Genomic DNA, 15160 nt, shown 5'->3' with positions numbered 1-15160 from the left:
AATAGAATTGTATGTGTAAAGCAGTTAATTATAATTGGGAGGGAGATTATATTTCAAGGTTAATATTGTGCAGATATGAAGGACCTTGGAAATAAGTGTCTGTTTAATTGTTACAGAAATGTATTTCTATAATAAAATAATGTTGATCATACTATGCCTTAAACTGTCACCACTGTAAGGCTCTTAAAGTTGAAATATGTACTTCAGAATACTGCTATATTTTGGGAACAACCCTGAACAGCTAACACTGTATTTTAAGATGTATAACTTCTTACATATATTATACATATTTTGTGTACTGATCCATTTGGTAACTTGGTGGAAATTTCATTGAGAAGGTTTTATTTTTAAGAAACTTTAAAAAATCCAGGTTAATGAAAATTTGATGCTTGAAGTGTACAGAAATGTTCACAGCCCTCACTACTGGAATTTACAGCCTTGCGTCAATGAGAGATACAAGCCTGGTGCTCTTTGTAAGCTCCGAACTTCTGCATGCCGCAAGGCAGTATTCCCTCCCAGCTCCCCGAGGACTCATTCCTCGGAGGGAAGGGTCACAAATTCACTGTTAATTTTGCAGAAGAAATCTCTGTGTCTGCACTGTGAGCACAACCAAGTGCATTGCAGTGTCTTGTAGTGTCAGTACCTGCAGAGCCCACAAGGTCTGCCTTAGTGTATGCCTGCCCTTCCTCCAGCTCTTGTAAGCATTAAGCAGTGTATCAACCATCCTCCAAGACACTTAAGGTCTGTTCCATATAAGCTGCCTCCTTGTATTCAGAACTAAAAAGAAAAACCAACAACCCCCCCCCCGCCCCCCAGCCACGGGAAACTGCTGCTATGCCAGACATGTGAACAGGAAGAGCTCATTGTTACATTTCTTTGCTCAGTGGAAAATACCACACTTCAATAACTACAGAACCTAATCACCTAATAAACTTGTTTAAAATTTTGTTATTTTAATAATCTTTACAGATTTTTGTAGACAGAAAGGAAACAACGTATTTAAGATAGCTTCCTTTTCTTAAGATACAAAACTCTGCTGTCCAATTGGCCAAAAAAAACCCTCCCTAAAAAAAATCTCTGAATAGAGAAGAATACCAACACTAGTTTAAGAAGAATGGAAGCTCACAGCAGCATTAAGGGAAAAGTGACCTGCTTATGTTTTCTCTTACTGCTATTAGAGCACAGGGAGTATTTCTGTTTGAAATTCTGACACCTTTCAGCTTGTGTATGACTCTGTAATGTCCCTTATGTGTACTTTGTTTTCTTTCTCTGTTCTGTGCCTTTTTTTTATTTACATGTTGTATATTTTCATTTAGATACAACATTTTGCCATAACGTCTGTACGAGTATATGGTTCAGGTATGGCATCATGGTTGCCAGTGTCTGCTGGTTCCTAGACAATGATACTAAGCAAGTAAGATGCTGGGCATCATCGTACTTTGCTCTTGCTTTGGATCTCTTAATTTTTAATAAAATTTCACGTGCCCGGAGACAGTGGGTTTCTGACTGTCACTCTCAACACCAAAGATGGAGGGTGCCTAAATTGTACTCCCCCAGCCTGTGACTCATATTGGCATATGCCAACCCATGGCTCAGTGTGTTGACATGAACATGAAGGGAAGGTTGGGGGGGTGGGTTGGGTTTTGTTTTGGGTGGTTTTGTTTCTTTTTTTCCCCCCCTGCTTTTTCTGGTAGCTGAAGCTGTGGAGGTGCATCACTTTTTTAGATAGTACATGTGAAATCTTAGCACTAGCAATTCACTGTTGTATACACCTGCCTTTAAAATGTGTGTATGCATATACACCAAATAATAACAAAAAGAAGCCCTGAAGCGTATGACTGTTTAGGCGGTTAAAAAAAATTAAATAATTTCTGCAGTACAGTCTCTCATTCCCATCGCTGAGGGCAATGCTTGTTTTGCTGCTGCTTCCCCTCCCCAGTCAGTGCTTTGGAGGGTACCACTGGCTCTGTCCTGCTTCTTTTCAGTAGAAGGTGAAGGCTGAGTTATTTTGTGTTGACAGAGCTTTACTGTACAGACTTGGAAATCTTTATCTGTGTTGAAGAGAATTGGACAGACTTTATGGTCAACCAGATTTATCCGTAGCCATGAAGGATGGGAGAACACTGCTCGATGCAGAGGGATGATACCTCCTAACCTAGTAGAAAGAGTGTTTGCTTTGCTTCGTCGTGAAGTGCTGATTCAGCTGCAATGATAGTGGCACAAGCAGTACTACTACAGACCGTATCCTGAGGTAAGTGAGGCCGAAATGAATATAGCCCATAAAATGGAAATAGAGTAATAAATGATACCTGTGCATTTGCGGCAGAGTTTGTTGGCAGCCTGTGCAGTGCAATAGATATGTCTTACAACAAACTAAAGAGCTAACTCGAAAAGTCTTGAGGGAATTATGTATTTTTTTTATCAGACCCTTCTCTGAGAGGGAGAAGAACTGCTTTTGCATATTTAAGATTTTTGGTCTTTGCAGGAAACCGAGTTTTAATCTCCCAGGCAGGTGCTAGGATTTAAAACCCTGTACAAACAGTGATCCACCTGAACCTGGCAGGCAGCAAAGCTCATCTCCTGTCTCTTGTCAGTCTGTTACCCCAGCAAGCTGGTGGCTAGGCCGTCCTCCCCTTTCCACATTCCAGCTCTTGTGTTCTTGGCTACAGGGATGACATGGTGGCCAAGGCTGGTGTGAGTGGTAGAGGGTTACGTTTTATTCCTCTTCATTCTATGTGCTTCCTGCCTTCTGATGCCTTCTAGGTCTCCCTCCCTCCTATTGCTATCTCTTGCCTTAGGACTTTAAGACAAATTTCTTTTTGGCTTCTCAGCATCTCTTGGTTGCTTTCTAATCCTTTTCCTTGGATTTTTCTTTTTCATTTGTCCAAGTGCAGAAGGTTCTCGTTGAAGTTAGAGCACTGGGGAGAAGCGTCAGGACCGAGGGGGGCGGGGGGGGGGTGTTAAGAAGCCAAAGAGGCTTTGTCTGTATTCATGGCTGGACTCAGAGGTGGAGACAGGGCACACCCATCTGAACTCTAAAGCTTTAGGAAAACACAAATTCCAAGTAAGGTTTACCCCTTTTTTTTTTTTTTTTTGCATTTTCTTTTATGACACATACTTCAATATCGCTCATAAACCTCCTCAGGAGCTGAATAACTGCTAGCTTCTTGTCATTTGGTGCTTGATACAAAAGGGCCAGAAAGCAAACTTACTTTGTTTTTAAGGTTCCGAGAATTCCCAAGTAAGAGAGTGAAACATGAGAAATACCTTGACAAAGCCCTCTGAAAACGAAGCGTGAGACAGCACGTTTGCTGGGGTGGTTTGTTTGTTTGTTCATTTGTTTGCTTTCCCCTCAAAGATGAGTCATTTTATTTGGCTTCAGCTCTTTGGCATGGAGAGGCACGTTTGCTTCCACAGCATTAGCTTGTTGACGGAAAAGCAATGGCAGCGGGCTCTGTCCCGGGCTTCCCAACCCACCGCAGCTCCTCACCAGGCGGTGGCCATGCTCTTCTGGAGCCGCCAGCTCTAGGCCGGGCTCAAAGGCTGGGTCAGGTTTGCGCTTTCAGAAGCGACCGAGCGTGGCTAATGAAATCTGGTCTGCATATTTTTGGATACATTTTTTGTAAAGATGCTTCCAACTCAAATGTATTATTAAATACGCAGCGACTCATCAATCCTTCTCGAGTTGGATGAAAGCTCTGAACTGATACGAGTCTCTTTCCTTGACCTTGCTGAGATCAAACTCTTCTGGTTTATGTACTAACATGAACTGAAAACAACCGATTCCTTTATCAAGTTGATGAAAGTGCTCGAGAGCGGCTGGGCCAGCAGCAGCACCTCTGCCTCGTTCTCCCTGTGCTTCCCATCGCTGCCCGCCCAGCTCCCGTTACCTATTGAACGTCGTCGTACCTGGGAGAGGGACTGTCTTCCCAGGCTCCGCTTTGCGCAGCGCATTGCACAGTGGTATCGTGATCCGTTGCTGCTTTTCTCGATACTGTGATAATGCAGAGAAGAGCAATCCAATACATCTTTCTTTGACTTTGCATTAAGCTGACTTACAGGTGATAGTCTCACTAATCCTTGCATTATCTCCTTTTCCCTCTGAAATTCTCTGAACGCTGTATTATTACCAGCGCTAAAAGAATAAACAGCACAGAGTATTTTTCTGTATTACAGCCTCTAACATTTTATGCTACATAAATATAATAGCATATAATAGTCTTTTATAGTATTGCATTGCTTGTAAAGCTTTGTTTAAACTCCTTTCTTTTGGAAACAATTTGCTTTTCCGTATCAAGTATCGCTTAGCATGCTTGTAGTGTCAGCTGTCTCAAGGTTTTTCTTTTGTTCAGTGGGCTTTAAAATACAAGCGATTATGTCTCCTTTGGGCCTGTTGCTTCATCTTTTGGAAAAATCACACTTACACGGGGTTGAGCACCCTACTAAATTTCATTTACCATATTAATTTATCTTTCTAGTTCTGTAGATTGATTTCTATGGTTAGAAATTGTACACGTTAGGAACTAACTTTTGCAAACCTGTGAAATAATATATGTGATGTTGGGAGCACAGATGAAGCTGTTCCTAAAAATGAAATAAGACATTGTGGAACACCTTTAGGGGATCGGTATGCAGTTCGAAGATGAGATCTACTAAACCATCCTGTTCTAAATTCAGCCTTCTGATTTAAGGCCAAATGTTGATTGTTTTAAAGCATGGCAGTATAATCAGGGAAAACTTGAGCCAAATCCAGTTAACAACTATAAGGCAATTGGTCTTTTAATTTTGCTTTTGTTTTTCTTAAACAATAGCCAAGGAAAGCCTTGGTAGTAGTTACAGCATATTATTATTATTATTATTATTATTATTATTATTATTATTATTAATTACCACCTTTCTCATTACCATACAGACTCATCATCTCAAGAGCTGCAAAGTTTCCATGCTGACTGGTTAACATACCTTAATTGTTTAAAGAAACAAAAGTAAAACCAGGCCAAAACTTAGCAGTTCTGAAAGCAATCATTGTTGCTGGTGCTATAATACCTTTAATTTTCCTGCTACATAATAGAGTTATTGAAAAAACTAATCTGTTGGAAATTACACCACAGAAAGTGGATTTTGACCTAAGGAAAATCAGACTCAGTGCCAAGAGCTTCTGCCATGGGTTGAATGTTCAGGTGCTGCTTAGCCGGTAGAAATAGGGGACGTGTGCTGTGAATTAAAAAAAAAAAAAAAAAAAGGCAAGCTGAATGGATAGGATTTTCATTAGCAAACTTTATATTTTCAGAACTATTTAAGATGTGGAACCTCTCTTTACATGTGTGCATATGTACACACAAACCCACACCTTTTGCTTCAGCTCAACATATATTTTAATCTCTTATGAGTAACAGCTTTATACAAAGAGAACAGTGTAAGTTGTGTTTCTTTTTAGTGTCAACCATCTGAAAGTTTGCAGAGAGATGGATAGATATTTAAAAATAAAAATACTTCTGAATAATGAATCGTGTTGGAAAGATACATTCTTTGAACTCGCTCCTTATTTTGAGTTTAGTCTTAAATCTTTGTAGAGCACGTGATACTCGACAAACTAGGAGATTAATGAAGTCTTAATTTTTGTACCAGGGCCTGTAACACATGGAAAGATATTTTTAAAATTAAATTCACATGGCTGTTAGCAAGGCTACTGAATGTGATAGGTTTTGTTTTCAAAAGTTGTAAAAGAATAGTAGTGATTCAAAATATTGCTCAGAGCTGTTCTCGCATTTTGCATTTTCAGAAGATTCTTTGGTGCGAAAGTGGCCATATTGCTACAGCAGCAAATCTCTATATATTAATTAAATATGTGAACTAGATTTTTTTCCTAGTGTTTGCCACAAATAAAATATGCAAAACACTTTCTAAAGAGCATCTGATGTGAGAATGATTTAGGCTTGTTACTTGGCTGAGCATAGTTGAAGTGGGGAATCTGTCTCTGAAGCAATGTGAAATCACCTGACAGTTCAGTAAAAAAGAGAAATGTCGGGCTTCGTTCCCGTGTTTCCCTCAAGTTCCCCCTGCTGCGCCCACTGCAGACCCCTGCACATCTCCGTCCTCCCCTGTCGGCACCTGGATCGTGCTGAGCTTCACGCAAGAGCTCCCGGGCAGTGCCATCAGCTCCATCCCCCTCCGGGATACAGGAGCCCAGCTCTGCCTTTGCAGAGATATTAAAAATTAAGATACTTGAGATTTGTATCGCTACTTCTGTACATTTTTTTCTCTGTGTCACCAACCGATGTCTGAACAGTCAAGCAGACTTGATTTTGTACCCTTTCCTCTAAGGCTGGCCCAGGCTGGTGAGTGTTCAGCACAACGACCCTGCCCCGACAGAGCTGGCCGCGCCGGAGCTCGGGTGCACGACGGACACGCTGTGTTTTTGCAGGTATGTGGAGGTTCATCCTTTGGATTGTAACTTTGAAAGCTCGCGTGTTACATGGGGATTCACCCCACCCAGGGACAGCAACAGGAATTTTCCTGCTGGCGTGTGTGTCCCACGATTTCCTCGCTTTCTCTTCATTTCTCCACTTTGATTTTGCGTTGGGAGCTGCCCTACTTTTGAAATGCCTAAATTTGTATGTCTCTGATGGACCCTCACGGCTGCTAAAATCAGTATTCCAGAGCTGTATCTGTGCTGCTTTGCCCTGCTGAGCAAGTACGCTGCCAGAAGAAAACAACCAGCGCCTTATTTTATATTTTATTTCTTTTCTTTTTTTCCCCTCTTTTTTCTTTTTTTTTCTTTTTTTTTTTTTTTTTTTTTAGGGAAAAACTAAAAGCTACAGATGCCATAAAGGTTGTAGCTCATTTTATGGGCTTCACTATTGGAGCTCTAAAAACTTTTTTTTTTTTTTTTTTTACAGAAAAACTTTTTGCAAAAATCAGCATGTAAACAAGAAGCCACTTCAGCCTCAGAGGCCACGACGTTATTTCCTCACGGCTGTTTCGCTCGCCGGTCGCCGAGAACGGGCCGAAGGTGCCTCCTCCTCCTCCTCGGCAACTCCCCCCTGAGGGTAGACCACAAAACACAACTTCTGTCCCCAGCAGGTCACCGACTCTGTGAAGAGCAAACGTGCGGGTGGTTAATGGGGATGCCCAAGCTCTTCTAAACAAAAGCGCGATGCCAGGGTGATGCAACGTGCGAGCAAACGCGCATCTCCCCAGCTGGGGCGGCTCGACCCTGCTGCACAGCTGACCGCCCCCTCCAGCCCTTTTCATCTCCAGCTCGGCCCCAAAGCAGCTTTTGTGAAGCAGGGCCAGGTTCAGACTGGGCAGCTCTCGGGATGCCCACCCGCAGCCCTTCCCTGGCCCCTCGCAGAGCTGCCCGGTGCTGCGCACGGCAGGCTGGCAGGGCCGGGAGGGGACGGCTGCCAGCCCTCCTGGCACGGCGTCGGCCCTGCGGCAGCGGTGGGGACGGCTGGTCCTGGGGAGCTGCTGGCAGCGGAGCCCTGCCGCAGCCTGTGGAAACCGTCCGGTCAGAGCAGAGGGCCTGGTTTGCTTCTCTGAAAGTCCTCACCTCGGAGCAAAACAATTAAAAGCCAACACAACCAAAACATAAAAGACTCAGGTGCAGTTTTAATTTTACGTGAGTGATAAAGTAAGGGTTTCTTATCTTTTGAGTATGAAATAATTCATCATGCCGTGCGGGGCTTGTGCAGTGGGACGTGCTGGTGGCACAGCAGGAGAAAAGCATGGCAGGGGGCAGGCAAAGCTCCCGGCCATTTATTAGTCCTTTTGTGATAGCTCATTTAGCGCTCCTTTGCTTAAAGCTATTCCCCTGTGCATCTGCTCCGGGACAGGCTGCTGTGGGTGGGGGGATGCACAGGGGCACGAAAGGAGGCAAACGTGCCCAGGAGTGAAAAAAGCAGCTGCTGGAAGGCAAGCGCTGCCTGGCCACAAAAACGCCGCTGAAGCCCGGAGCCACTTGGTGCCCAGCGGCTGCCTGTGACCGAGAGCGGTGGTCAGGCTCGCGCGGGTTCCCTGGCTGCTTTAGTGCCTGCGCGTCAGAGGTCGAGCAGATCCCTGCAGAACCGAGCACAACCAGCGGCCCCAGGAGCGCAGCGAGGCACCGCGCTGCTGGCTTACCTATTAGCCTATTTACACACTTTGGTTTATTTCTCCAGTAGACTCCGAGAAAAAACACTGGCACTCCAGTTAAAATGATAATGAGTCCAACTCCACAGACAACCGGCTCGGAGTATAAGCTGAAGATCAGCAGAAATGCCCAAAACGCCAGGTAAGTGATGGGGATGAGGAGATTCACCTGCCAGGAGAGAGCAGAGCAGAGCACGACTGTGCAGAGCAACAGCAGCGGCCAACCGGTGGCGGGGGGCTGCAGGCAGTGCTGCGGCTTCAGGACCCCCTGGGACATGGTTTGGGACCTTAAAGCACTATCACTACATCTGGAAATAAAAGGTTCTTCAAAACAGGAGGATGGAGAGCTTGGTGTGCCCGTCCCACCCTTTGCATCACCATTGCAACCAAGAGATTCAGCTTTAACATTGTCACCTTGATAGGTCTGAAGATTTTGGGTTTCTTCCAGCGTAACACGATCAAGCCTATAATTGTCACTCCGTAGCAGAGGTAGTTAATAAATGACACGTAGTTGATTAGCGTGTATGTGTCTCCAACAAGCATGATGATAAGAGTGGCCAAACACTTTAAAGAGAGAAGCATAGACTTAATTGAGTCATTACTAAGGTAGCTTAAAAACAATAAAAACAAGTGATAAACCATAAAAGCAGTTAAACTCCTTTTGTCTACGGCCCTTGCTGGGCATCTGCTGCCTCCTGCGGTTCGGTGCATTATCCCTGAGCTGTGCCAGCAGGGCTGGGGCTGAGTGGGGATTGGGGGTTATTCGGGGCATGCTGAAGCCCGAGAGCAGCGAGTCTGTTTATAAACACCTCGGGGCGCTGGCAGACATGGTTCCGCTGCCCGTGGCCAGGCAGGCAGGGCTGGGAGGACTGGCAGAGCTCTCCGTCGCCCCACTCCATTTCTGTTGCGTGTTTTACAAGCTACTGAACCCTTTGATGAGGACTTCCGGCAAAAGAGGGATTTCTTGCAGGCTAACATGTTGTGGTTGGTGCACTACGTTGTTGCAGGTGCCCTGTATGTTATAAAGAATAAAAGCTTTGCCCTTTTCCCCTGCCGGCTCACGGCTCGTGCTGCAGATGACTGGCATCATTAATCTCTTGAGCATTGCTCGTGTTTGGAAACCAGCAGATGGATGGTGGAAATTTCCATGCCTACGCTCGCTTGTTTGTACCATATTTCTGCGTAACTCTGTAAAGCCAGGAGAGCTGGCTCCAGGGCCAAGGAGTTGGTCCTCGGGTCCCACACCCCTGCCTGTTGGCACCCCAGGAGCTGAGCAGCACGTGAGCCCCTGCCTGCACCACATACCAGTCCTACAAACATCTGCTGGTGGCCAGAGCCTGAGGGAAACTAAATATCCAAATCCATCCAGAGAGTGCTCAGGATCTGGGGCTGTGTTACTCCAGGGTCTCTTTTTGCTTATGTCCCTTTTGCTTAATTAGCTGTTTCAATAGAAAATCCTCTTGGGAGGGAGGGCTTTGGCACCACCAGCACCAGGAGTTACGCTCGGCTGCAACCAAATGACCCTTTGGTCCCTCTGTTCCCTTGTTCAAAGCCTCGCAGGCTTGGCGGGGGCGGGCGCTTTCAACACGTTGAGCAGTCTCACCGCAAAATAGATTTAAAACAGGACAGCGTTTTATATCGATGTCATATAACATGTTCCCTGCTTTCCTCTTTTTTCCTTTTTTCTGACAGGTGCACGGTGTCATACACACGTAAGACCCTCTCCTGCCACTAATGGGTTTTGCAGCGGCGCCGCCTGGAGCGATGAGATTTCATGCGTAGGTGACACTGATGCGTCAGATCTGCTCACAGCGTGGGCGTGATCCCCGAGTGGTACGAGGCTGCAGAGGGGCGTGCTGCTCCCCCCGAGCGCCTGGCCACAGCCTCGGCACGGCAGGCGGGAGAGCCGGCCCCTACACAACATCTTGCAAAAAATCCCCAGTCTGTTTATTTTACATTTAGCTTGGCCCCTTGATTTTTGAAAGGATTAGTAAAAATACAGGTCTTGCTGGGGATGTTAAAAGGGCCTTTCTCCGTGTACAAAGAAACCTTTCTCCATTCAAAGAGCTCGGTGTGATTCATTGGAAGAGAAAAAGGAACCTGATGTATTAATTAGGTTTGCCTAAAGTCTGACCCAGTTTGCTATTGTAGCTGCCTACACTGTATTATTTTTATATTTCTATTTGTTAAGAAATTAATACTTCTTAGCAGCATTTGATATACCCTGAGCTGCGTTAAAACACCTTCCAGTGATGAATTGATAGGCAGCGTTGGTTCTGTGATTTGCACTGTAATTCAAGGGGATGCTTTGAGCAGAGCGGGGGGCTGGCGTACACCTGATGGCTCGGCCAGCTCGGCTCAGGGCTATTTCACAGCGAAACAGCCTCTTCAACTGAGCGTGTTATTTCAGCCGCTGTATTTTTAAGGACAAAGGAGTTCTGCTTCATCGGCACCAACAGAACGCGGCTGCCCCGGCAGGAGCCCGTGATGGGGCCAGCGCGCTCTGGCTGCCCGGGGCAGGACAGACCGAGGGCAGTTTACCCCAAAACCCTGCACGGGCAACGTGCGAGGTGTTTGTGATGGTGCATTAAATCCCGGGAATGCTGTAAAGCCTCAGCTACGTGGGTGTTTTGTCACAGAAGTGCAATGTGCAGGAGGCTTATTTGGTGAAATTTAGTCTGGATATATTGTGCCAGAATTGCTGTTAGAGCTGGGAGACACGTAAATGTGCACCTTCCTGGTGCATCTGGGATCAGACCTGCACTGTTTTGGTATCAGTAGCAAATCTGCAGCTAAGCAAATGCCCTCCAGGGAATTCCCTTGCTCAGGCCACCGGGAGCCACTTTCCTCTTTAACATCTTCTATGCCACAGTAAAACCCATCGCATATTCTAGCTTCACTATTGGTAAAAGGGTATGAAGATCTTCGTTTCAAGTAGTAACTTCTGTAAGTCATTAGTGTCAAGGAAATTTACGCTGTATAACAGGTGAGAGAAATCTTCCTCCCGTGGGAGCACACCAGCGTCCTGACCAGCCCCAAGCCCTCCCAGCGCTTGGCCCGATAGCTTCTGATCTTTGCAGGTGACCCCTTGTCTGCCTGACGTACCGTTCAGCAGATGCGTTATTCAGGGCCACTGTAATCATTCTCCCTACTTAATTTTTTTACAGGCCCGGAGAAGAGAAATCCCCCTGGTGCTCAGAGCCACATCATCCCTCGCAAGATGTATTGCTCGTGGAGCAGAAGCAACTTCTGGAGTGCTTTGTCCTCGCCCTGGGACCCGCCGTGTCTCTGGCTTTGACGGCGGGATCTAAACCAGCCCTGCTTGAGTGGGATTAGCAGTGACGTTTGTGGAAAGCAGGCAAAATTGGTCAAAAGAACTCATCTTTTCTTAAATGAAGTACCTCTGTTTCCAGACAAAGCCAGTCCCTATCTCCACTGTGGGAAGGGCAAGTGGTAATGGGCTTATGTTGCAGTTCAGGTTAGGTATGAGGGAAACCTTCCGAGCGTCAAGGGTGGTTGGGAGTGGGAGGGATGATTTCCCAGGCTGAAGGCTGCTCTGCTCTGGGGCCATCGGAGCTGCTCGGCCAAGGAGCACTCCTGGCTGACTCGCTTCTCCTCCTCTGGAGTCAAAATGACCTCTCAAGGATTTTTCCAGCTCTCCTCTGTGTGATTGAATATTTCTAACAGCTTCCCCAGGTCTGAGCAGGTTACAAGGTGACAGAGCAGGGATGGTAAAACTTACGCAGACGAGCAGGGCGGGGATGGGCGTGCAGTGCTTGACGTGGATCATGGCAAGCAAACTCGGCAAATGGCCTTCTCGGGCACCAGAGAAACATAACCTGGAAATAAGAATAGTAACGCTGAATCCACTGGGTGTGCAACAGCCTTTTCAATATCTAGCCATATAATGTCTCTAATATCAACTGCCCTCATCAGTCTCGGCGTGGAAGGGAGCTGCGGCCAATGGGTGCTGGGCTGCAACTGGGGAGACCACTAGAGATGGTCGGTGTAATCTGGCATAAGTTATTTAAACTAGACCCTTGAGTATACAAAACCTTCAACAGCTAATGTCATCTGTGAAATGAACTGCTTGGAGATATATAATTACCTCTGAGGAGGAGGACCAAAATCTGTCCAGCCTCTGTCTGCTGGCTGGCATTGCCTCTTTACCCAGGGTGGGACAAATACTGTGAAGGTTCTGAGGTGATCAGCCATACATAGCCAAGGCACAGAAAAAATCTCACAGATAATATTTCCAGTGTCAAAAGGGTTTTGGATAAGGTTTAACATGCCTCAGAGTTTAATTTTTTTAGTGCGTAACCTGTTACATATGCGCTCAGATTTGTTGCATCTTGTGATACTCGTGAAAGTGCTGAGATAAATAACTTTCCCAAGGGACTTAAGGCTTGGGTTGTTTCCTCAAAAAAAATGTATAGCTTTTTAATTAAGTTCAGACAGGTCAATTAATATAAATCATCTTTACAGATTGTGGTCCCACTATCAGCAGCGTGCATGCAAAGCATCTTGTGTGAAAGTAGTTTTTCCAGCACGGGAATGAAAATGTCTGTAACTGGGAACAGCACCAGGCCTTAACACTCCTCTTTGAGCGAAGCACTGCTTAGCTTGTAGCTGCTGGAGCTTTATTGATGTAAAATGACTTTGGTTCCACGCTAAAGCCGTGTTTGGCTCTTACTGTGAGTTATTGCACATCTGCAGACACTTTCAGTAGCTCGTAAAGATTATTTTGCAAGAGATTCGGTGGTTCAGTATTACATTTGCTGATTGAAAAGAGAGCAATTCATAAGCGAATGTATCCCACATGCCCAACAACGACCTCACGCTCTACAACATCCAAAATGTCTAGTTAGCATTTCTTTAGCAAATGAAATTAAAACAGTCCCTCCCCAAATGAGATAACGTTCATAAAATTGTACTGCATCTAACCTTGATGAGGTAAAAAGGTATCCATTTATTCCTCCAAATGTAGATAGGGCCACTGAGACTGGCATAACCCAGGAAAAATAGCCCAGTAACTTTTCACCAAATGTCTAAAGCAACAGAAGGCAGAGAAACTGAAATACACTGCAAAGCACAGAACTGAAATCAAAGTGTATTTTAGACATCCAGGGAATGGTTTACTTACTACCGCCACAGCGTTGGAGGACAAGAGCTCTTGGGGTGACATGGCAGTGAAATATGCAATGTTGGTGAACGTATACACAAATGTCACCAATGGGATGGATATGAATATGGCACGAGGTAGGTTCCTAATAAAAGAATTAGGAGGGTAGATAAGAAATTAGAGTCATGCACAGTGAGACCACAACAACCGTGTACGGCCCGGGGGAGGTCACCCAGCTGGGTGGGTTCATCAGCTCTTTCTCTGGAAGGGAGCAGCGCTTCCATCAGCTCTTTGACCTGCTGCAGGTTGGAGAAGGCTAAAAGTGCTGTGAAACGCCACGTCTGCAGAGGGGAGCTCCCTGGCACAAAAACACCGCGTGCTCCCTTCGGGCTGTTGGTTGGGATTGAGGCAGTGTGTGGCTGAAAAACGGAACGGCCGTTTCTCAGAAGCCCTATGTATCCAGAGACCTCCCTAGAGGTGGACACCTGAACCATTCTGCATCTAATGCAATAATGCATTTTTCTCTGTGTGTCAGATTTGGAAAAGTTTCTAAAAAACACATTTAGCCTTTCTGATTTTGAACAGATTTAGTAAAAATGGGAAGTGTTCTTGGTTATCCAATTTTTAAAAATATTTTTATTTCCCCTCAGAGGCTGCAAAAATAATAATAATAATAATAAAAAGGCCATTGACTCCCTTTTCTCTTTATTTCTCAACTGAGGCCATATTTGCCTTATTTAAGTCATAACTTTTCATTATTCAGTTTTGAAATTGTGGTGATCCATTAAAATGTTGATGTTCTATTGAGGGAACACATCACCACACTTTCTTTATTCCCGCCAAGATCTCTGGACGTGCACTTTGCCACTCACTAGTGTGAAGGCGTGTGCAGAGCCACTCGTAAGGCTGCAGCTTGAATTAGTTCCCATCCAGGCTGCGTAATAGCTTAAATTTCTCCTTGTTTAATTGCCGTGTGCATTGGATGCCCAGAAATAACTAACGCTGCAAGAGCTGATCTTGGCATTTGTCATTCCACTTCATCAGCTCAGAAATGTTGAAACATTTGAACTTTGCTTTACTAGACTAAAATTCACTTTCCCTCCCTCTTTCCCAGCCTGCTCATGATAATCCTTTCCAAGCCCCTTCCTGTACCCAGGACCAGCAGCCACCCGACGTCGGTCGTCCCGTCGGGCAGGTGCCCACAGCCTCGCTGGGGCAGGGAGCGCTGCCTTCACCGCACAACTTTCTAATCTTCTCTTTCAGGTGTCTGTGGAAGATCCCCTTTTGGGTGAAAAAGCAAAGCGACTTCCAGCATAATTCAAATTTTTTCTGATAGAAGTGATTCTCTCTATTGATACTTGTGTGGCACCTCACCGATGGTTAATTTTCTGCTACAGAAGCACTGTACCATTGAATAGTGCCATAAAGATACTGCTTTGTCTATAGGCTGGTCTGATCCAGTTAATGCCTTGTGCAATCCATTTTTAATTTCAGCATTTCTTTAACTTGTCTGCTCTCTGTTCTGAACAAAAAATATCTCTCTTTCCTTTAGAAAGACCAGTCTCATAGACATGAAGGACATCGTTGCAGCTTACTAAATGAATAATATTACCAGATGGCTCCAATGTCTCAGCACTTCAAGAAAATGCGGATGGCATGGAAATGGATACTTGCCTGCGGGGATCAACCAGTTCTTCTGTTACATAGTTCAAGAAGTTCCAGCCACTGAACGCAAACGACCCTTGAAGAAAAGCTAACGCTAAATGCCCCACGGATGGAGTCATCCAAAAATTGAATGCGTTGCTTGGTGTCAGCTCTTCATAGTTTCCTGCACACAGAGCGCAAGCAAGATGTTAAGCCACCCCTACCTACCAGAGACACTGGAAAATAGGTAAACTTTTGCTTTTT

The 15160-nt window shown here is 45.3% G+C and overlaps 1 protein-coding gene across 1 annotated transcript in view; it reads right to left on the bottom strand.

The window, feature by feature from the left end:
• Nucleotides 1-6628: 6628 nt before the first annotated feature.
• Nucleotides 6629-15160, bottom strand: part of SLC7A10 (solute carrier family 7 member 10) — a 41687-nt gene continuing 33155 nt past the window's right edge. Inside the window, 7 exon segments of the mRNA XM_075765319.1 lie at nt 6629-7093; nt 8122-8299; nt 8545-8694; nt 11873-11969; nt 13075-13178; nt 13274-13397; nt 14927-15080. Coding sequence (XP_075621434.1) covers nt 6963-7093; nt 8122-8299; nt 8545-8694; nt 11873-11969; nt 13075-13178; nt 13274-13397; nt 14927-15080 — 938 coding nt within the window. The 3' untranslated portion in view covers nt 6629-6962.

The sequence above is a fragment of the Balearica regulorum genome, chromosome 13 (genome assembly GCF_011004875.1).
Source record: "Balearica regulorum gibbericeps isolate bBalReg1 chromosome 13, bBalReg1.pri, whole genome shotgun sequence".
In the NCBI taxonomy this organism is placed as follows: Eukaryota; Metazoa; Chordata; class Aves; order Gruiformes; family Gruidae; genus Balearica; species Balearica regulorum.
Note: the sequence above shows the minus strand (reverse complement) of the source record. Positions and strands in the feature narration are given on the sequence as shown.